General features: G+C 38.8%; 1 protein-coding gene across 3 annotated transcripts in view; it reads right to left on the bottom strand.

Moving 5' to 3' along the window:
* lims2 (LIM zinc finger domain containing 2) overlaps positions 1-15960 on the bottom strand; it is a 38113-nt gene extending 22153 nt beyond the window's left edge. The window contains exons 1-4 of one of the 3 annotated variants that reach the window (XM_008106473.3): positions 15392-15960; positions 3524-3683; positions 2503-2569; positions 566-686 (exon numbers count right to left, since the gene is read on the bottom strand). In XM_008106473.3, the coding sequence (XP_008104680.2) occupies positions 566-686; positions 2503-2569; positions 3524-3683; positions 15392-15402 (359 nt within the window). In that variant the 5' untranslated portion in view covers positions 15403-15960. Of the gene's footprint in view, positions 1-565; positions 687-2502; positions 2570-3523; positions 3684-7853; positions 8630-15261; positions 15363-15391 lie in introns of those variants that run through there. The other 2 variants (XM_062976400.1, XM_003218441.4) reach the window with 2 other exon arrangements.
* Positions 15961-24292: the final 8332 nt, after the last annotated feature.

Raw genomic sequence — 24292 nt, 5'->3', positions numbered from 1 at the left:
GCTTTTTTTTCCTGTCCATCAGCATGATCTATACTAGGACCAATCAAATCAGCACTCCTCAACGTAATGTGGGATTGATATTATGATGTAGTTTTTTCACTCCTCTGAATGTTCAAAACTATTTCTCAGATGAAAGGGAGAAATTTTGTATAAAATCTATACACTAAGAGAAATGCTTACAAAACAGAGAAGTATATACACAAACACCAGAGAGAAATTACTACCTTAGTTGAAATGAGTATATTTGTGTATAATTGCCACGTGTGCCTAAAATTATCCAAAAATATATATTGGAAAAATATATTTAGAGAAGCGCATGTCTTTGGAGTCTACAGAAACAGGATGGAACAAATTAGTGTTCCTAAAAATGATAATAATAAATTCTAAGTTTCAGGAATATAAATAGTCTGATTTGTCATGCCTAACTAGTAACTAACTATTGGTCCTATTTTGGAACATCTGCAGCCACAGAGTGAAGTAGTCCCTCCACCTCAACAATGTTCTAGTCCAAGTTCAAACTGCTACTGCCCCCAAAATTCTCTCATAGTCTTGCCCTCTGTCTTACCTGCCAGCATTCTTCACAAAGCCCAAATCAGCAAGAGCCACATCACAGAGCTCACAGCGAAAGCATTCTGGGTGCCAGTTATTGTTCATTGCCTTGATAACTCGGCCAATGATGAATTCACCTTGGAAGAGACAGACCAGATTAGTTAAATTCAAAAGACTATTTCTATTTCCATCATTATCTCCTAAGAATTCTATGATTAATATATTATTTATGTAGTTATTTATGAGGGTTATCCAGAAAGTAGATTACGTTTTGGAATTAAAAATGAACAAAGTAGAGGAAAAAATATTTATTATATGTAGTTGAAAGCCACACTTAAATACTACTTTTAAACATAGTCCCCATTCAAATTTAGGTACTCATCATAGCAATGAATGAGCTTGGCAATTCCTTCCTCATGAAATTCTCCCGCTTGCAACTTCAACCAGTTGGTCACTTCTTCCTGCAGCTGCAGCTGCGCATCGTCCCTTGTGACGCTGAGGTGTCAGGGAGGGCGCCATGGGCTCACCTCGGAGGGCTTCTTCCCCTTGGGGAATCCTAGCTCTGTCATCTTCCCTCCCCACGTTGCCTGATCCTCGCCTTTCCCCGTCACTGCGGCTCAGGGGGGGGGGAACCAGGTCAGTGCGTCGAGACAGGCAAAGCCGCCCGGACTCAGGTGTGCCCAGCCTCCTAATCCCGAGCTTTGCCCCTTTGGGTCGGAGAATCAACAGCTCAACAAGGCGCCGGGTCCCAGCAGCTGTAAGTCTGAGTTTGTTGTTGTTGTTGTTGTTGTTATTGTCGTCCTTGCGGAGCAGGAGGAGGAGGGAGCCTGACTCAGGCAGGAATTCACCACAGTCACCATAACCTTCCTTGCCGACATCGTTTGCAAGCATTTGCAAAACTTTAGAAGAGCGATTTGCAATTTCTAAGGTTTTGCAAATGCTTGCAAATGATGTTGGCAAGGAAGGTTATGGCGACCGTGGTGAACTCCTGCCCGGGTCAGGCTCTCTCCTCCTCCTCCTGCCCCACAAGGACAACAACATCAACAACAAACCCGGACCTACTGCTGCTGGGACCTGGCGCCTTGTTGAGCTGTTGATACTCCAACCCAAAGGGGCAAAGCTCGGGATTAGGAGGCTGGGCACACCTGAGTCCGGGCGGCTTTGCCCGCGCCGCGTTGCCCATATCAGCACACTGACCTGGTTCCCCCCCCCCCCCCGAGCCGCAGCAATGGGGAAAGGCAAGGATCAGGCAAAGGGGGGAGGGAAGGCGACAGAGCTAGCCCTCCAGGATTCCCCAAGGGGAAGAAGCCCTCCGAGGTGAGCCCATGGCGCCCTCCCTGACACCCCCGTGCCACGAGGGACGATGCGCAGCTGCAGCTGCAGGAAGAAGTGACCTACTGGTTAAAGACACAAGCAGGAAAATTTCATGAGGAAGGAACTTCCAAGCTCATTCATCGCTATGATAAGTACCTAAATTTGAATGGGGACTATGTTTAAAAGTAGCATTTAAATGTGGCTTTCAACTGCATATAATAAATATTTTTCCTATACTTTGTTCATTTTTAATTCCAAAACGTAATCTACTTTCTGGATAACCCTTGTATATTGATATTGTTTAAGATCAGTTAAAACCAGTCCTGTGATTGATGACACTATCCTTATTTTACAGGCTAGAAACTGTACAACGTATGAATGATTTGCCTAGGACTATGACATCAGTCAGACGCACATTCACCATTTTCCACACTAATGTCCATTACAGATTCACTGGGTAGATTCTGAATTTTAGGAACATATAGTTTAGAATCTCAAAGTGGATTATTGATTTTAATTAGCACTATGGTGTTTCTATGTTTTGTGTCAGTGTTGTTGGAAAGGAAATAATCAATAATTCTTTAATTTGTGTACCCCTTCCAAATGTATGGCTTGAGGATGTATACTTTGACTACTTACCACATTCTCCGCAGCATGGTGCAAATAACATCTGGAAATCATGCTCACAATATTTTCTTCCTTCAAACTGGAAGATACGCAGGGATATATAAGTATATTATGAAACACATAACTTTAGACATAGTATGCATGGTTATTTGGAATACACAGGAGTTTTAAACCACTGTTTCTCAATTTCTACAGGTCTTACTTTAAAACAGTATTTCCAATGCTGCAGTTGTTAGAGACATTTTATATTGTTCATGTCATCATAATTATGCCCCCCAACTTTGGAAGAACTGGTACATAAGGAAGATAAGAAGCAAATACAGATAACACACCATATTATTTAGCAACAATATTTCTTTTTCTGAATTAGGAGTATCACCAATACTGTTTGTCTGTGGAACTCTGCAACTGGTTCATGTGCTCATGCTAAACGCATGGAGCCATCACTAGATTATATTTTACAGTGTTTCTATGAAATCAATATCAAGAAAAATGTCAAAGGTCTAACATGACTTTCATTGTCTACAAAGACCCTCTTTATGGATATTATTGTCCCTATTCAGATATAAGTTTGGTTTTGAGTGAATGGGCTTTCAACTCATCACATCCCTGTCTTCTCTCCTCTGGTACATCTGTAAAAAGACTGTAATTTATTTTAATAATTGCACTTTGCTCTTATTTCTCAAACTGGGCAAACCATTGTTAAATGTGGCTTACTGAAACAACTGCAAGATGTTTTATGGAGTTGTTTCACTAACTGTTAAAATTAACCACAGTTCAGAGTTTGCACATAAAGTTAGACTGTTAATTAAAAACAGGTTAAAATGTCTTCAGTTTTCTTGCAACTGCACCAAAGGATGCCTTGTAATTTAGTTGTTTTTTTGAACCAGAACTTTTTTTCAAAAAGTAGTGTCCCATAGAAGTTGAATCACTTTACAGTTTATTATAAAAGCAAAGGATGCAGATATTAAGAATTGCAAAGACATTTGATACAAACTTAGGCTCCAAAGAGACAAAAGTAAGGAAATCTCACATCATAAAAGAGTCCATCTGGAAACTGGCGGAAGCACTGAGCACAGACAAAGCAGCTTTCATGATACAGCTCCCCATTGCTGTTCACAATTCTCTCTGTGGGGTCAAAACGAGCCCGACAGCGTTCACATACAGCATTCGCCAGGGCATCTGTCATATTACTGAGGAAACAAAACAGAACAAGAGTCAAGTCACAGCCAGCGTCATAATCTAAAGTGAAGCCATCAATGCCACCTAAATCACAACAACAAGAATAATTGGGTGCTTGTGAAGGCATATTTTGTCACACTGGAGCAGTCATATCTAAATATTTATATTCAGTAGCTTCATAAATGCTTACTAATCCTCAACCAATATTTTTCACTAGATAAGTGAGTATGCCTCCTGTCTCTTGACTAGGGAATTTGTTCAACTTACTTTACACATGTTATCTAATATTCAAGAGCAAAGTCTTCTGCAGAAAGAACTGCAAAAACAACTAGAGAGATATGAGTAAGTACATATAATAAGAGACTAAGAATGCCATGCCATATATAATTTGTTGGATGAGAAACCAAAGGAGTTTTTATGCAAGAAATGAAAGACTAGTGATGGACTTTAAGAAAGAGAAATTAAAACTCTCACCCTGACACAAATGTTCTGTTTCTCTGCAGGGTCATGTTTTTGTTCTCCATTCCTTTTGACCTCGAAAACATTTCTGGATTCTAGCTATGCCAATTTCAAAGTCATGCATTCATCCCACCCATCCTCCTACTCACTTGGGCTAAAATGTCAAATGTTAGAGGGTTTATTATATTTAAAACCAAATCAACAATATGCTTTCATAACTCACATTTCACAAAAAGTCCACTTCTCAAACAATCCTATCAGAGTACTGTACAGGGAATATTAGAATGGTTAACCAAGATGATCATGCAACTGGAACGATTTGTCAGTGGGAAAAAGCTGTAATATTTGGGATTGTTTAGCTTAGAATAAATACATAAATAACATCCACAGTACTCCCACTATCTACTAAACTATTAACCTGATTGAAAAAATATATATAAATAAGGATAATTTGGCTGGATTTGTTATTGACAAACCCATGTTGGCTCCTACTGATTACACTATGTAACACAATTTTTGTTCCTGGGTTATAAATGTCATTTCCTAAGTGTTTCTAGCAGAAAAACTTTGTTTGTGCAGGCCATCCTACAGCACATTTTGCTATAGTTTTTCAATGAATATCTCAAAGAGTCTCAAACAATTCAAAATAGTTTGTGGCAGCCACAAAAACGAAGTTTCTGGAGTATAACAACTACTTTCAAAGTAAGTACCACACAATTAAACAGGAAATAACACTTTCAAACCAGGAACATAATTTTTGTTACCTTGTGTTATTGCAATGCCATCAAAATATTTTCAGACAGGCCCCTGTATCTAAACATTTCCTGATATGAAGATCAGACTGATTAGTTTATAGATCCTGGAAATTTGTTTTTGCCTTTTTAAAAAGAGAGTACCACACTTTTTTGAAAAAGGGGAGGGGAAGGGTGAAAATAAAGGTCTCATTGATCTCACTCCTGCATTGTTTAACATGAAAAAAAACAAGTTTTAAAAATGAAAAGTAAATTTTCAAACACTTCTAGTATGTGGGGTTTTTTTTGTAACAATCATTGTGTAGAAAATTTGCCCTTGGTCCCACTGGCTTGTTCCACCCGATCTAGAATAAAAATATGGTGAATTTAGAACATTCATATCACATTCTACTCCTTCAAGAACAGATACTTTGGGGCAGAGTTGACTTAGTCATTTAAAAGAAGTTGATCTATAGCCCTCCAGTTAATGTTGGACTGCAAATCCCACTGTCCCTAATCAACATAGCCAACAATAAAGGATATTGGGAGCAAAAATCAAAGAAAATTAAGGAGACCACAAGTTGCATACCATGACGGGCAAAATTTATATTAACTGTTACTAATTAAGAATTAACTGATCAGTGTGTTAAATACTTGTGCCCTTAAATGTGTCATAAAAAGAATCTCAGAGATAATTTTTCCCAATATCTCCTGTAATACAGTTGGATAATCTGGGAATATTTCTCTCACAACTATACTTGCTAATTATCTTAGTTTATTGATAGAATCTTGCAATTTGAAGTAACTTTGATCACATTTTAGGCTTAGAAATAGCTAAAGAATCCAAGATTTTGAAAGAGAATACTAATTCTCAGCTGTCTCTCGGTTCACCTTGTACATATATAAACAAGTCTGAGAATGAAGTGGGTTCTATGGGTCATATAAATATACTTTTGGGGTCAATTTATCAGAAGATATTATGTTTAATATAACCCTTTGTTTAGAAATCATAGTATCTCAGATATTCACAACTCTACTCAAAAACTTGGTTCTGTTTCCCAACAAAATATTTTGACCTTCACAGCTTGAGATCACTTCTCTTTCTTTCCTGTCATTGTAGAGGATACTTTAGTTCTTATGTTCTATTCAAAAGTTATTTCCTGTCCAATGATTCTCTCTTTATTCCTGAGTGAGGTTGTATTTCCTAGAATATTGTTCTCTGTACCACAATTGCCCGAATTTCCTTCCTTGGGGGAACCAGATGGATTTATCTGTCAAAAAATGTCTGAACATTGTAGAAGATTCCAGGATATGATCTATGATGTGCTTTATTTGACTGAGATGCCTCTCAAAACACATGCCACATAAAACCTACAAAATATATCTGGCAAAACAACCAACAGTAGGTTGTGCTCTACGTGGTAGAATCACGAGTCAGTCAGCCACCTTGAACCCCAGTTTTAGGGGGAAATGGATTTTTAGATAGAAGGATTTGCAAAGGCATTGTTTAATTTCAAAATATTTGTGAATTTTTGTTATATAATTACATATTTGAAAGATATACAATCACTTATTCCAAACTACAATTAATGCCACTTTGGTCAACCTGTTTTTTTAATTCTTAGAATGATATGTGAGATTTTAAACCTGAAACATTCATAGAAAAGACAATTTAGGTGATCAGATTCAAAGGACGGGATTCATACACCTCTAATGCAGAAGAGAGGATTTCGACAACTACAGCTTTCCTCCTCATTGTGTGATAAATTGCATCTGCCAAATTTACTTGTCTAGCACAGCAGTCAGAGTAAAGAAAGTATCCTCTTTGCTTCTGTTCCTTAAATCCTCACCTCACACTGAATCTACATTAGACTTGTGACTTCTTTTAGCATAGTGATGAACAACTGTTATAAACACGGGAGTGATTTCCTGTCCTAAAACTCGAGGGAGCCTGTGCATTCCTAGTTCTGAGAAGTGGTTATTCTTGCTGCTATGCAGTGCAGCCCCCTACACTATCTATTTAAAATATGATAAGTCCTTCCTAGATGCTTTAAGGAGAGGCAACTTCCTTTTAAAAAGTTGTTACCGGAAGCCAACAGAAGTCAAAGGCCACAAAAACAGATCTGGAAGGACACAACTAACCCTAGGATTGTACTTTGGACACCCCTGCTTTAGTGCAATGGCTTTTACTAATAGTGTTTGTAAACCAATGCAACCTTGTACCTAAAAATAAGCTTTACCATTAAAAGGGCTTTTCAAATGGCCCCCATGTACAACACTCCAAGTTCCTTTTAAAACTATAAGAATTAATCAGAAATTACAACATGACATGACTAAATGCTATTTGAGAAACAATTTTAAAAGGCTCATCACAAAGGAAAATCTGACATATAAGGATACTGTGCAGGTTTAATGTGACCATAGCAACATAACATTTCGAAAGGACACGGAAAGTTATAGCTCTTTCTTAGAATGCTAAATAACACCGAACTTTCATGGGAGCAGCATCTCCCAGATTGCAGAAACAGGAGAACATTGCTCTGCTTAACAACATGTCCTACTCATCCTGTGTATATCAATGCATCATTCTATAAATGCTGAACCAAAAGAAGAAATAATACAGCAACTTAGAAAGCTATTCATAATAGAACAGTGACTTGAAATGAAGAATGCTATTTCTTCCAGAAGTTAATTAACTTTCAATTTTTTTTAAAAGGCAACTGTAATTTATAAAATCCCTAGCTTTTGTTTATTCACTGCTAGTTCAAAATCATTAAGTGGGTGAAGGCTTTTGTATATTCTTTCCTGTGATTGTTTAGAACTGATAATATCAGAGCCAAAGAAACACTTCTCTCCAAACAAAGAATGGAAATTCAAATCTGGTAGTTTCAGCTTGTCCAGTTTTCCTTACTTCCTGATCCAAAGGAAGTCAAAAGAAACATTCCAGCAAACTGAGACCATTAATTTTCAAGAGGTATTCATATAACCTACCCAAATATCCCAGCTGCCCTCTCTTTCCCATCACTGAATAATGCCACTGTGCCACTCAGACGATCCTGCCGCCGCTGATAGAGTCTGGAGGATGCTAGCTCCCGAAGTTTCATATCAGCCATAGGACTGACTACCTCTTTTTCTTTTTAAAGAAACCAGTATGAGAAGAGAAATCCACTTTTAAGTTTCAGGAAATCTGTTTCTTCCAGATAACCATTCTTCTCAGAAGTGCGAATCACAACAAGCAAAGTCCATCCTTGTCATAAAACTCCTTCCGTTCCAGAGCTAGTTTATCATCTTACTTGTTTTCTTCAGTTCCACTGATAAACAGTTTGGTGAGTATGAAGAGGTTGTAGAACTCTCAGATCAATTTGAGAAAAACTGGATTTCAAAATATTATTCTTCACTGCATTAAACTAAAAATACAGAAGGAATTAAACTGAAAGCCACTGCAGGAAATAAACCTGGTAGGTTTTTGGCAGTTTAGCAAAAAACAATAAGATACAAAACATACTCCTAAAATTAATCTTCTGTAATAAGTTCTTTCATAGTTTTGCAGTAAGTAATATTCTTTATGTTGCTTGGGAAAACAGTCTGGCTTTGAAACTCGGTCCAAAAGTCACATGCTGTCACAATATCACGATGCCCGGAAAGGAAACATACTTTACATTCCTTTCCTCACTACATTCACTCTGGGATACATAAGTGTTGCAGATACACTCTGTTTCTTTATACAATCCTTTTTCCACGCCCATCTTGGAGAGCGCATCACATTACACAAGCTGAAGTCATGCCTCTAATATTTATGTTGTTTTGGTGATCTAGGCTTCCCCACCCTTCCCCACCCTCTTCTCTTTATCTACCATTTTATGATATTCTGATGTGTGCTTATGAGCTAGTCTTACTTTTCCTAACATTTTAATACACACACAGGAGTGAAAACAAAGGCAGCAAAATCCAATAATGTAGAACATTGGCTCCTTAATAAAAAGCAAAGGAAAGAAGCAGAAGATAGCAGCACTACCTCAGCGTTCCAGCTAGATAGTGCAATCAGAGACATTACAAGTTAAAATACAGTTTTAAAATCTATTTGTTTCATTTTTTAATACAGAAAAATATCAGAACTAAAAAATATAACTTTTTTCCTTAACAACTACTTGACGGTGATATCTGGACTATGATTTTAGAGACAAGGGTTCAAATCCACGGTAAGCCATAGACCCATTGGGTGACTTTGGGCAAGACACCTCTCTCTGCCTCAGAAGAAGGCAATGATAAACCTCTTCTGAACAAATATTGTCAATAAAACCCTGTGATAGTGTTGGCATGGGTTGGAAACAACTAGAAGGCACACAAAAACAGCAACATCTGACTAAGGTGCTTGATAAAAGCCCCTTTATTTCCACACTTGTCACTTCTGCTCACACATCTGGAGGTGAAAATACGCTCTTGGAGGTCTTTTGTCATTAATCTACCTGTTAGTACACATAGCTATAATACATCCTAAATCCTTTTCCTAGTCTGCTGGTCAGAAATATCACTATTTGAGGAACCACAGTCTCATAAGATGTAATGATTGTAGAAGGTAGAGATGAAAAGCAAAGCCATTGTGACTTTTACAAACTGAACTATAATTTACTGAAAATCTACTGAGAACCTTTGTTTATGTTGAGGAGAAATGTAGAGTATTCTGATTGTAGAATAACATTTTCTTTGGTTAATTAAACTTTCAAAATCAAAACCACATTAGCAAACAGATGACTGTGAAGAGAAAGCTATATACATCGCCTTTCATACCATATTTCTTCGATTCTACGATCTCATCAATTTTAAGATGCTCACACATTTTAGTATCACCAACAGAAACAAATATATAGATAGAGATAGATACAAAGGCACCCACAGTTTGAAGATGCACCCCATTTTTAGAGATCTTAATATGGAGAAAAAGTGCATCTTAGAATTGAAGAAATACAATATATAAGGTTCTGCCTGAAGCTCAAAACACCGGTGACAGGTAATGAATTTCATGACATACAGGCTGGAGTCCTATGCACTCTTACCTAGAAAAAATTTGCAATAATTCAGAGTAGAATGCTGTCTGAGTAAATGGAGTAAATCCATTAAATCAATGACAACTAGATAAGTCAACCAGCTGAAATCATGACTGCAATACCATAGTTATATTGTTTTGGTAATCCACACTCAATGAGTGTTAGGGATAACAATTGGATTAAGGCCAAAAAGGTATATATTTCCAGAGTTACATTCTTCCAGTTACTTTCCATGGTGTAGGGAAGAAAAAAAATCCTCTTTTCCACTGCTTCTGATCTCAGATCCTTTTATACCAAACAGGTGACAGAAGCTGGGTTCACATATATATGATGGTGTATATATATATATATATATATATATATATATATATATATATATATACACACACACACACACACACACACACACACATACACATACATACATACCTCAACCCTTCCCAGTTCTTGCTTATACTTATTCAAGGTGTAGATAATAATGGATACATAAACATTATAGTCATTTATATTTCTAAGATCACTACAGAGACATATTTATTTCTTCCACTGAAAACAGAATAATCTAAACGATTTACAGGTCACAATGGCTGAACACTGTTACAAATATTGTCAGTGTAGGTGCATATAATGCAGTTCAATCTGCATTACATGTCTCTCAGTCTAGACTGACAAGTTCAAACTGCATTATTTGGCAGTGTAGAACCAGCCCATGTTTCAATATTTCTGTATGAAAACTGCTGGTGCCTTATATTTTGCTATACTACCACCTCTATTATTTAATGCCATTACAGAGTACAAAGTAAGGAATGAAAATGGAAAAAGAGAGAGTAACTGTGAGAATGCAGACTTGTGGTGTTTGTGAAATAATGTTTTGCTATGAGATGAAGAGAAATAGTTGATATGATAGTGGCTGAGTTTAGAGGGATGAGAAGATACATTAAGAAAAGCAAGAAAAAGAGATGAGTCTACTAAAAAACACCCATGAAATAAGGACAATGATTTAAAAGAACAAAGAGACTTGACAGTCCTTTCCTCCAGTACTCTGTTAATAACCATGTGACAGTGGCCCTTCAATATTCAATATGACCTGTGCTAAAGAAAAGAAAAATAATCACCCTTACAAACTGTTAGCCACAATTATGCCAATGATTGCTGCAACATCATTTTTATTAATGGGGAGGAAACTGCAGTAATTGTAAACACATTTACATTTTAATATTTACAATTTACTCAGGAGACTCCAATAAAGTCCTAGCCTGCCAAACAACAATTCTCATGACTCCATATAAATGGAGCCATGGCAGTTCAAGGGATGCCAAACTGTAGATGTAGAATTGAGGCACTGGCTACAGATCTTGTAAAATGACAACTCCCACGATCCCATAGCATCAATCCATGACAGTTAAAGTGGTGTCATTAATTACCGTATTTACTCAATTACCGTATTTACTCAATTATAATGCTCATCTTTTTTGACTAAATTACCTTCCCAAGGTTAGTGTGCGCATTAGATTTGTGTAATATGGTAAATACTTTAGATTTCAGGGTTTTGAAAACTGAGGTGCGTATAAGATTTGATGGCGCATTAGACTTGAGTAAATACGGTGTAATTCTACAGTGTTAAGAATCTCAAAGACTGACAGAAAACTTTAGTAGTGAGAAAAAATGTGTTACTCGGTGGGCAGCTACCGGGAGCTACTGGGAGCTGTAGTTCAGTGAGGTCTCAGCACTCTTTGGCAGGGGAGGGCCTTGTAAAACTATAAATCCCATTATTCCATAGCATAGAGTTGTGGCAGTTCAAATGGTGTTGAACTATATTAATTCTACACTTCAAAAGGCTGATAGAAAAATTTCATAGAGAGAAATGTGGTACTTAGTTTGCAGCTACATGACACAGAAAGCCCTGTTCTGGAAGGTACGGTGCCAGAGGAAGAGAGAAATATTATTATTATTATTATTATTATTATTATTATTATTATTATTATTATTATTATATTATATTCTTGCTGGTACTGTCATTATCTGGGCGGAGGACATTTGGGGACAGTAGAGAGAGAAGGATAGTCCATTTTATGTAGGTGGAGGGTGGACTGAAGGAAGAAAACAATTTTTCCGTTTTCCTGTTATTTCCACATCGGTGACATGGGTGGGGGGAATACCTCTCCCCCACCCAAAAAAAGACTATTCTTCTCTCTTTAGTGCCCCCTTGTGGCATCCGCTTGATTAATGGAACAGTATCCATTATATTATTATTATATATTTTATTATGACACAGCAAACAAGATAGATATGCTGGATTTCACATCACAAAATCACAAGTCGAACACTTCCCAAGTGTCTAGGACTGTGTGATGTATTTTCGGATGATGCGCGCAGATCCCAGCAGGGTGGCCTTTTGCAGTTGGCAGATCGTAATTTTGTCAATGTCTATTGTTTCCAAATGCCGGCTGAGATCTTTTGGCACGGCACCCAGTGTGCCCATCACCACCGGGACCACCTGCACTGGTTTCTGCCAGAGTCTTTGAAGTTCAATCTTGAGGTCCTGTCACCTGGGATGGCAACATCAATGATCCAAACCTTTTTTTTCCCCACAACTGTGATGTCTGGTGTGTTGTGTTCCAGAACTTTGTCAGTCTGGATTCAGAAGTCCCACAGTATCTTTGCATGTTCATTTTCCAATACTTTTGCAGGTTTGTGATCCCACCAGTTCTTTGCTGCTGGAAGGTGGTATTTGAGGCATAAGTTCCAATGAATCATTTGGGCCACGTAGTTGTGCCTCTGTTTGTAGTCTGTCTGTGCAATTTTCTTACAGCAGCTGAAGATATGATCAATGGTTTCGTCGGTTTCCTTGCACAGTCTGCATTTTGGGTCATCAGCTGATTTTTCGATCTTGGCCTTCATTGCATTTGTCCTGATGACTTGCTCCTGGGCTGCAAGGATCAGGCCTTCTGTCTCCTTCTTCAGGGTCCCATTTGTGAGCCAGAGCCAGGTCTTCTCTTTATCAGCTTTTCCTTCAATTTTGTCAAGGAACTTTCCATGCAATGTTTTGTTGTGCCAGCTGTCAGCTCTAGTTTGTAGTGCGGTTTTCTTGTACTGGTTTTTTGTCTTCTGTGCTTTGAGGAGTTTCTGATTTTTTACTTCAATCAGAGCAGATTCTTCACTTATTATATTATATATTATTATTATTATTATTATTATTACAGTAGTTGAAAACCAACTTACTAATGTCCTGAAAGATCTCTCCAGCTACTACAAAGATAACCAATTGAAGCCTAATCCTGCCAAGACACAAGTGTGTGCTTTCCACCTATGTAATTGTGAAGCCAACAGGAAATTGAAAGGTACCTGGGAAGGCAAGACCTTGAACACTGATCCCACCCTAAATATCTCGGCATCACCTTAAATCGAACACTAACATTTAGGAAACACTGTATGAACACCAAGCACAAAGCAGCTGCACGCAATAACATCCTGCAGAAACTTACTGATAGCACATGGGGTGCAGACCCAAAATTAATACATAAGAACATCAGTCCTGGCCTAGTCTTACTCAACTGCTGAGTATGCCTGCCCCATCTGGCATAAATCTGCCCACATGTTTCAGGTGAATATAGCATTGAATGGAATATGTAGAATAATCACAGGATGTATTAAACCTATACCTACTGATAGACTTTATTAGCTAGCTGGCTTTGCCCCCCGATGTGTGATGGGAAGTTGCTACTAACTGTGAAAGAAATAAGGTTGAACAATGTGAAAGCCACCCACTGGATAGCTATCAGCCTCTTCCAAGTTAGACTCAAATCAAGGAAAGGTTTGAAGAAGAACCACCACTCCTCTAAATGTTCCTTCAGCAACAGCAAGAATATCCCTGTGGGCAGAAAAATCAGGCAATTCCAACTAGATGGAGTCCAAAACACCTGGAGGGCCGAAGTTTGCCCATGCCTGTAAGCCATCCCGAGTCCCTTCAGGGAGATGGAGGAAGGATACAAAATAAAGTTAATATTATTATATTATTATGCCTGGTCTGAAACTATGTGATCTATCAGCGAATGATGTGTTCAGAACCAAATAGGATGGCTTTTTGTTGCTGACAGATGGTTATTTTGTCAGCTGCGATTGTTTTTAAGTGCTGGCCAAGGGGTTTAGGCACTGCACTCAATGTACCGATCGCCACTGGGTTTCACCTTCAAAAGGAGAGTCAAGCCAAACTACTCTGAGGGTGCAAGAATGCATGCAGTGCGACCAACCCAACTTTAACTGTCAGGGCTCAATAAAATAATGATGATAATAATAATAATAATAATAATAATAATAATAATAATAATAATACTTTATTTATAACCTGCCCTATCTCCACAAGGGGATTCAGGGCAATTTCCAGCAAAGTAACAAAATGGCAAACATTCAATGCTGAAAACAAACAAATAACAAATTGAAGAATCATAGAATCCTAGAGCTGGAAGAGACCTCGTGAGACATCCAGTCCAACCCCCTGCCAAGAAGCAGGAAAACCGCATTCAAAGCACCCCGACAGATGGCATCCATCCTCTGCTTAAGGTAAAGGTAAAGGTTTCCCCTGATGTTAAGTCCAGTCATGTCTAACTCTGGGGGTTGGTGCTCATCTCCATTTCTAAGCCGAAGAGCCGGCGTTGTCCGTAGACACCTCCAAGGTCATGTGGCCGGCATGACTGCATGGAGTGCCGTTACCTTCCCACCGGAGCAGTACCTATTGATCTACTCACATTGGCATGTTTTTGAACTGCTAGGTTGGCAGAAGCTGGAGCTAACTGCGGCCGCTCACACCGCTCCCGGGGTTTGAACCTGGGACCTTTCGGTCTGCAAGTTCAGCAGCTCAGTGCTTTAAGACACTTCGCCACTGGGGCTCCATCCTCTGCTTAAAAGCCTCCAAAGAAGGAGCCTCCACCACACTCCGGGGCAGGGAGTTCCACTGCTGAACAGCTCTCACAATTAAGAAGTTCTTCCTAATGTTCAGGTGGAATCTCATTTCCTGTAGTTTGAAGCCAGTGTCCCACATCCTAGTCTCCAAGGCAGCAGAAAACAAGCTTGCGCCCTCCTCCCTATGACTTCCCCTCACACATTTATACATGGCCCTTATCATGTCTCCTCCCAGCCTTCTCTTCTGAAGGCTAAACATGCCCAGCTCTTTAAGCCTCTCCTCATAGGGCTTATACTCCAAACCCTCAAAACAGTGGATAAAACAATCTCAATATAAAATTATAAAACTGACCGAAAAATAACCGGAAATTAAGCTTAAATAAACAATAACATGCGATGGGGACATGGGAATGGTGGTCCTTAGCCTCCTCCGTCAAAGAAGGCTGGTGCCTCACCAGACTACAAGGATGCCATAGCACCGAGCCATGGGAGCTCAAGTGGTGTCCAACTGCATTAACTGGACAGTGCAGAAGATGCAGCCTACAAGCCCCTCAGGAGCCCCCCATCTCCTCCTCCTTCTCCTACCTGCCCGTCATGGCGGCCGAGGGTCTCCTTCAGGGAGGGGAAGGGGCTGGAGAAGAGCGGCGCCGTCCGCCTCCTTCCTTCGTCCCTTTTCCTTCGCCGAGGCCCAAGGCCAGCGCCCTCCTCCTCGCTTCTCCTCCCTCTTCCTCCCGCCCTCGGCTCCCTACATACTTTTCCTAGAAAGGGAATGGGAGAAGCCTCCGTGCAATGGCAGGAGGGGCGGAGGGTGGGCCTCCCTGGCCAAGCGGGAAGGAGACTGCCAAGAGCCAGGGATCCGCACAGCTGAGGGGAAAAGAAAAGGGCCAGAGGCTCTTAGGAATTGTAAGAATTGAAGTCCAAAACACTTGGAGGGCCCAAGTTTGCCCAGGCCTAAATCTATCATGTCTCTATCTAGCTATCTAGCTATCATGTCTATCATTACCTATCTAATGATCTATCTATGTCTGTCTAGTGTCTGTCTGTCTATCTATCTCTATCTTGTCTATCATTATCTATCTATCATCTGGAGCCCTCGATGGCGCAGCTCATTATCTATCTAATGATCTATCTATCTATGTCTGTCTAGTGTCTGTCTGTCTATCTAGCGCTATCTTGTCTATCATTATCTATCTATCTATCTATCTATCATCTGGCGCCCCCGATGGCGCAATTCATTATCTATCTAACGATCTATCTATCTATGTCTGTCTAGTGTCTGTCTGTCTATCTAGCGCTATCTTGTCTATCATTATCTATCTGGAGCCCTCGGTGGCGCAGCTCATTATCTATCTAATGATCTATCTATCTATGTCTGTCTAGTGTCTGTCTGTCTATCTATCTCTATCTTGTCTATCATTATCTATCTATCTATCTATCTATCTATCTATCATCTGGCGCCCCCAATGGCGCAATTCATTATCTATCTAACGATCTATCTATCTATGTCTGTCTAGTGTCTGTCTGTCTATCTATCTCTATCTTGTCTATCATTATCTATCTATCTATCTATCTATCTATCTATCTATCATCTGGCGCCCCCGATGGCGCAATTCATTATCTATCTAACGATCTATCTATCTATGTCTGTCTAGTGTCTGTCTGTCTATCTATCTCTATCTTGTCTATCATTATCTATCTGGAGCCCTCGGTGGCGCAGCTCATTATCTATCTAATGATCTATCTATCTATGTCTGTCTAGTGTCTGTCTGTCTATCTATCTCTATCTTGTCTATCATTATCTATCTATCTATCTATCTATCTATCATCTGGCGCCCCCGATGGCGCAATTCATTATCTATCTAACGATCTATCTATCTATGTCTGTCTAGTGTCTGTCTGTCTATCTATCTCTATCTTGTCTATCATTATCTATCTGGAGCCCTCGAAGGCGCAGCTCATTATCTATCTAATGATCTATCTATCTATGTCTGTCTAGTGTCTGTCTGTCTATCTAGCTCTATCTTGTCTATCATTATCTATCTATCATCTGGCGCCCCCGATGGCGCAGTTCATTATCTATCTCAGGGGTCCCCAAACTAAGGCCCGGGGGCCGGATGCGGTCCTCCAAGGCTATTTACCTGGCCCCCGCCCTCATTTATATAATATAATATTTTTATATCAGTTTTAATAATATAATATATTGTATATATTTTATTTATTTATTTATTTGCAATATTTATATCCTGCCCTTCTCACCTCAAAGGGGACTCAGGACAGTTTACAAGTATATATACGTACAATATATTATATTATACGACTAATATTTCAATATTATTAGTAATATTGCATGTAATATAAATATACAATTATAATAGTGAATTATAATTATTGCTACATTGTATTACATCATAATAGTATTATTATTAATATTACATGTATATACAATATATTATAAGTATAGTATAATATTATTATATATTATTACATCATTAAAATGATACAGGAGACATGGTGGAAAGAAGTCTTCCTGGCCCCGTCTTCTTCATTCTGGTCCAGAATGGCAGTTAGACCTTTTGGGGGGTGGAGGGATATCACATATAATAATAATAATAATTATATTATCTATCTATTATAATATAATAATATATTATTATTATTATTAGTAGTAGTAGTAGTAGTAGTAGTAGTAGTAATATAATATATTATAATAATATAATATTATATTACATATAATATTGATAATATATATTAATGTTATACAATATAATACTAATAATAATACCGTATAATAATATTATATGTTATATATTACATATAATATTACAGTATAGTGGTATAGTTCAATATAGTAATATATAATGCTAATATTGTGCTATGCTAATAATATAATATATTGTATGTACATACAGCTGCTCTGAGTCCCCTTCGGGGTGAGAAGGGTGGGATATAAATGTAGTAAATAAAGGTAGTAAATAAATAAATATTTTAGACTTAGGCTCGCCCAAAGTCTGAAATGACTTGAAGGCACACAACAACAACAATCCTAATTAACTTGACTATCTCATTGGCCAATATCAGGCCCACACTTTCCATTGAAATCCTGATAGGTTTATTTTGGTTAAAATTGTTTTCATTTTTAAATATTGTATTGTTCTTTAATTGTTATTGTTGTATTGCACTACAAATAAGACATATGCAGTGTTCATTTTTTTTTTCAAATGCTAATTCGGCCCCTCAACAGTCTGAAGAATTGTAGACTGGCCCTCTGCTTTAAAAGTTTGAGGACCCCTGATCTATCTAATGATCTATCTATCTATGTCTGTCTAGTGTCTGTCTGTCTATCTTTCTCTATCTTGTCTATCATTATCTATCTATCTATCTATCTATCTATCTATCTATCTATCTATCTATCAATCATCTGGCGCCCCCGATGGCGCAATTCATTATCTATCTAACGATCTATCTATCTATGTCTGTCTAGTGTCTGTCTGTCTATCTAGCTCTATCTTGTCTATCATCTATCTATCTATCATCTGGCGCCCCCGATGGCGCAGTTCATTATCTATCTAATGATCTATCTATCTATGTCTGTCTAGTGTCTGTCTGTCTATCTATCTCTATCTTGTCTATCATTATCTATCTATCTATCTATCTATCATCTGGCGCCCCCGATGGCGCAATTCATTATCTATCTAACGATCTATCTATCTATGTCTGTCTAGTGCAGGGGTCTCCAAACTTTTGAAGCAGAGGGCCGGTCCACAATCCTTCAGACTGTTGAGGGGCTGAATTATCATTTGAAAAAAAATACAAACAAAATTCCTATGCATACTGCACATGTCTTATTTGTAGTGCAACAACAACAACAACAACAACAACAAAAGAATACAATATTTAAAAATGAAAACAATTTTAACCAACATAAACCTATTAGGATTTCAATGGAAAGTGTGGGCCTGCTACAGGCCACTGATAGTCAAGTTAATAAGGATTGTTGTTGTTGTTGTTGTGTGCCTTTAAGTCATGTCAGACTTTGGCCGAGCCTAAGTCTACAATTAATTATTTATTTACTGCATTTATTTACTACATTTATATCCCGCCCTTCTCACCCCGAAGGGGACTCAGAGCAGCTATATGTACATACAATATATTATATTATTAGCATAACACAATATTAGCATTATATATTACTATAGTGAACTATACCACTATACTATTATATAATATGTAATATAGAACATATAATTAATATTATTATATGGTATTACTATTAGTATTAAATTGTATAACATAAGATTATTATCAATATTATATTTATATACAATATATTATATTATTAAAACTGATATAAAAATATTATATTATAAAACTGAGGGCGGGGGCCAGGTAAATGACCTTGGAGGGCCGCATCCGGCCCCCGGGCCTTAGTTTGGGGACCCCTGGTCTAGTGTCTGTCTGTCTATCTAGCTCTATCTTGTCTATCATTATCTATCTATCAATCATCTGGAGCTCCCGATGGACACCCCCAAGGTGATGTGGCTGGCATGACTGTGTGGAGCGCCGTTATCTTCCCGCAGAAATGGTACAGTCATGCCAGCCACATCACCTTGGAGGTGTCTATGGACAACACCGGCTCTTCGGCTTAGAAATGGAGATGAGCACCCACCCTCCAGAGTTGGACATGACTGGACTTGCAGATTCAAAGCCTAGCCTTTTTTCTTCTTTTGCAAATCCTTGTTTGGTGAGCTGGAATGCAATAGAATAGGCTTGCTGCTTGGAAGGCTGGGTACTTGGGTTCTAGGGGAATGGTTTTTTGGCCCATTTGAATTGCACTGAATAGCCTTGCTGCTTCAAAGCCTGGCAGTTTTCTATATAGGGGCATCCTTCCTTGGGCAAGTTAAATGGGACGGAGTAGCCTCGTGGCTTCAAAACCTGAGGGTTTTCTATCTAGGGGAAATCTTGGTTGGCCAGGTTGAACAGCGCTGAATGGCCTTGCTGCTTGCAAGCCTGGCCACTTTCTACCTTGTGGAATCCTTGGTTGCCCAGGTTGAATAGCAATTAATAGTCTCAGTGCAGCAAGTATGAATGCTGCAATGAGTCACCTTGATTAGCATTTAATTACCTGGCAGCTTCAAAGCCTGGCTGCTTCCTGCCTGGGGGAATCCTTTGTTGGGAGATGTTAGCTGGCCCTGGTTGTTTCCTTTCTGGAATTCCCGTTTTCAGAGTGTTGCTCTTTATTTAGTGTCCTGATTTTAGATATTGTTTTGTATTATTATACCACAGCAATTATTGTATATTATATTTATAATCTTATATTATCTGCTTAGAACTGGATTATATGAGGCCCCTTCTACACAGCTGTATAAGATCCAGACTGAACTGGATTTTATGGCAGTGTGGATTCAAGATAATCAAGTTCAAAGCAGATACTGTAGATTATCCTGCCTTGGCATTCTGGGTTATATAGGTGTGTGGAAGAGCCTTGAGTCTACACTGTCATATAATCCAGTTCAAATCAGATAATCTGTATTTTATAGGCACTGTGGAAAAGGCCTAACTGAACCCTGGCTGTCTCTTGGCCGAGGAGGTTGCCAGGTGACGAAGTGGGCGGGGCCTATCCTTCTGACTGGCAGCTAGGGGAAAAAACAGCTTTTCTTGGTCCTCTAATTTGGACTTTATTTTTCTAGTTTTTTTTGTTTGAAAGACTATGTCTTTTGTGGCCAAATTTGGCGTGATTTGGTTCAGTAGTTTTGCTGTTTACTCCATAATAAAACGCACATTACATTTTTATATATATAGATATATACACACACATATCTGTTCTTTTGGATACACATTTCTTTCTCTTCGGAATTTTATTTATGACCTTTCCGCACTCCAAAATGTCTGCCTTAGCAACACTCTTGCCCTGCGGCAAATAATAATAATAATAATAATAATAATAATAATAATAATAATAATAATAAAACTTTCGGTTTTTCCGGTCTGTATGGCCATGTTCCAGAAGCATTCTGTCCTGACGTTTCGCCCACATCTATGGCAGACATCCTCAGATATTGTGAGGTATAATCAACGGTTTAACCTGTTGCACCACCACAATGATATAACAGAATTGTTTTCACACCTAAACATTAAGGAGACAAAACTTAGGATTAAGACTAATTAAGGTATAAATTTAAAAGCCAACAAAGCCAAAGTAACAATAACTAGATTTATCAAGGCAGTTTTTTTTCACTGGCAAAATGTTAAAACCACATTATTATTATTGTTGTTGTTGTTGTTATTATTATTATTATTAGGTACATAAGCTTACTAAACAGCAAACAAGTTCACTATGCTGCCTTTTGTATTGAATCATATGTCGGACACTTTCCAAGTGTCTAGGACTTTGTGATCTATCTGCGAATAATGCGTGCAGATCCGAGTAGGTGTCACGCCCTGGCAGCGGAGCACTAAGAACCAACACACGGAGGCCAAATACAATCTAATATCTTTATTAAGGAAATATAGTAGAATAAAAACAAATAGAAAATGTAGTCCAGCAATAGACCTTTCAGGGAAGGTCAAATATAGTCCAGAAATATATTGTCCAGTATTTAATATTAGAGTTCAAAGTGGTAATCCCAAAACCGAAACACACTCTACTTCAAAGCAGTAGAGTGGGGAAAGCGTCCAAAGTATTTCTAAAGTTCAAAGTAAGTCCAAGGCAGGAACTGGAAACAAGGCTGAATACTTGGCATAAGATGTAAAGCTGGAAACATGACGAGATAGTTCATGAACACTTGGCAAGGCAAGGCAAGACAAAGAAACTGGAGTTGCAGACTTAAAACGCAGTCCACACTAGGCTGGAACCGAAGTTAGTCCTGAAGCTGATCTGTTGACTCCGCACGGATTCCTTGGTGCGGGGAACTTTTAAAGAACCTCAATTTTCCTGCAGAGCAGGTGTCCAGAGCTTCCTTTCCCAAGGGAAAGAGAAGCGAAACACAACTTCATCCAGATGCATTCCTCCCTGCAAATTCCCAGGGGAAACTTAGCTAATTATCGTCCTGTCTGACTGCTAATCTGGTGCTTCTCCTTGTTTGTTCTTTTTGACCCCGACTCGCCGCATAGAACTCTTTTCTCGCGAAGGGGGGAGAGGCGCTGGGAAAAGCTTGTTCAAGGTCCGTTTTAATGGGCTCTTGGCAAGAATTGTCAACAACAGGCATCTGGAATGACTCCGTCTCCTGCTGAGACGGCAAAAAACCCATGTTGTCGTCATCATGATCCATAATGGCGCTGGGGTCAGAACTCCGAGGCCCATGGGACATCACAGTAGGATAGCTGTTCCCACCCAAAAAGTCATTGCAAATAATGAGGTTAAAAGCCTCATTGAAGCAATGGGTGTGAACGATGACAACTACAAGCTACATATGTAAGCATCTATAAACATTACAGCTTAAACATTTTGGTTAAACTATTACATAGGTAATATTCATCAACGTTTACACATATTCAACCTACCTTTTTTCTTAGTTTCATCCTTTAAAAAAATTAAAAGATAATATCCAAATATATTTCAATAAAGTATATTTTAACACTTTGATTCACACAGGTTTCCTTAGTTTCACCGTCGGCTCACCTATGGAAAGGGATTTTCATCTATGACTCTGGATAGAGCGTCGGCCATGACGTTGTCCTTTCCCCTTACGTGTATGATGTCAAAATTATAATCCTGAAGCATTAAGCTCCATCGGATCAATTCTATTGGTGCCTCTAATCTGGTTCAGCCACCTTAATGGAGAATTATCAGTATACAATATACATTTTTGCCCCCATAAATACGGTTTTAATTTATTTATTACCAAAACAATGGCCAGACATTCACATTCTGTCACAGATAGATGTTGTTCTCTGTCTAATAACTTATGGCTCGGATATAAAATTGGTTGCAATGAACCATTGGGCCCAGACTGACTTAACACAACACAGAGCCCAACTTTTGAAGCATCTGTGGATAAAATGAATGTTTGAAAGAAATCTGCGGTCTTTAACAAGGGCTTAGTAGTCGCCGCTTGTTTGAGGAAATTAAATGTGTCCTGACACTGTCTCGTCCAATTTATTTTATCCAGTTGAACCTTTTTGACACAGTCATATAAAGGAGTAGCCTGGGAGCTAAAATTGGGGATAAATCTTTAATAGAACCCCATTACACCCAGAAAGGCTCGAATTTTCTTTTTGGTTCTTGGCCTCAGCCAATCTTGGATGACCTTTACTTTATTTATATCTGGCAAAATCCTTCTATTTCCTACCAAAATGTCCTAAATATTTTACCTGGGGCCTGGCCAGCTGACACTTGGCTGCTTTTACTGTCAATCCTGCTGCCCTAATCCTATTACTTTAGAAAGGTGTTCTAAATGTTCCTGCCAGGTGTTACTATATATGGCAATTTCACCAATAAACGCCTGTGCAATGTCCTTTAGACCTACCAACATCAAGTAATCTTTGGAAGGTGGCTGGTGCATTTTTTAACCCAGAAGCAAGGACAGTGAATTCAAATAATCCATATCTAGTTACAGAGGCTTTTTTCTTTTGATCTTTTGGATCTACCGCCACCTGCCAATATCCTTTGGTGAGATCCAGGGCCGTAGCCAGAAAAAAATTTCGGGAGGGGTTTTGAAAATTTCGGGGGGGGGGGTTTGAACCCCTAGCACATACCCCTCCCCGCTACAAACCTGTCAATATCTGCTTGAGATAGTGCCTGGAGGGACTCTTAATGTTTTGCATCTCATAGACTTAGCATGGGGATTTGGTTAACCAGTTAAAATTCATGAGTAAACGAGATTTTGTTTATAACTTGAAAAATTTCGGGGGGGGGGGGTTGAACCCCTAAAAAAAAAACCTCGTTACAGGCCTGGTGAGATCCAAGGTAGAGATGTACCTAGTAGTGCTGATCATTTCTACAAGCTCTTCCACATGGGGCATGAGGTATACATCTGGGACAATCACTTGCTTAACCTTTCAATAGTCTACACAGAACTGGATGGTCTGGTCTGGGTACCAAGATGACTGGAGAAGACCAAGAACTATCTGATGAAACAATCAGCCCTAATTCTAGCATCTCTTGAATCTCAGTAGAGATTATCTGGGCGTGTTCCCCAATGACTCTGTATGGAGTTGAAGCTATAGGCTTTGCCTCCCCCCATGTCAATACGATGTAGTGCCAGGTTAGTTCTCCTGGGAAATTAGAAAATATCTCCCTATACTCTTGCACGACCACTTGTAGTTGCCACCTCTGGTCAGAGGTCAAGTCAGAGTATATTGTCACGTCAGGCGGAGTACTTTCCCAGTTTAACTTTCTCCAGACTGATAGCGCAAATGCCTGAGGTTCTGTATTTGTTGCTTTCAGCACTACATTACTCCTAGGGTAATATGGCTGTAACATATTTACATGCAAATTTCTACTCCTCCCCCCATCAGTACCTATGGTTACAAGATAATTTACATTAG

The sequence above is a fragment of the Anolis carolinensis genome, chromosome 3, assembly GCF_035594765.1.
Source record: "Anolis carolinensis isolate JA03-04 chromosome 3, rAnoCar3.1.pri, whole genome shotgun sequence".
NCBI lineage: Eukaryota > Metazoa > Chordata > Lepidosauria > Squamata > Dactyloidae > Anolis > Anolis carolinensis.
The sequence above is the reverse complement of the archived record's forward strand: the minus strand, read 5'-3'. Positions and strand labels throughout refer to the sequence as shown.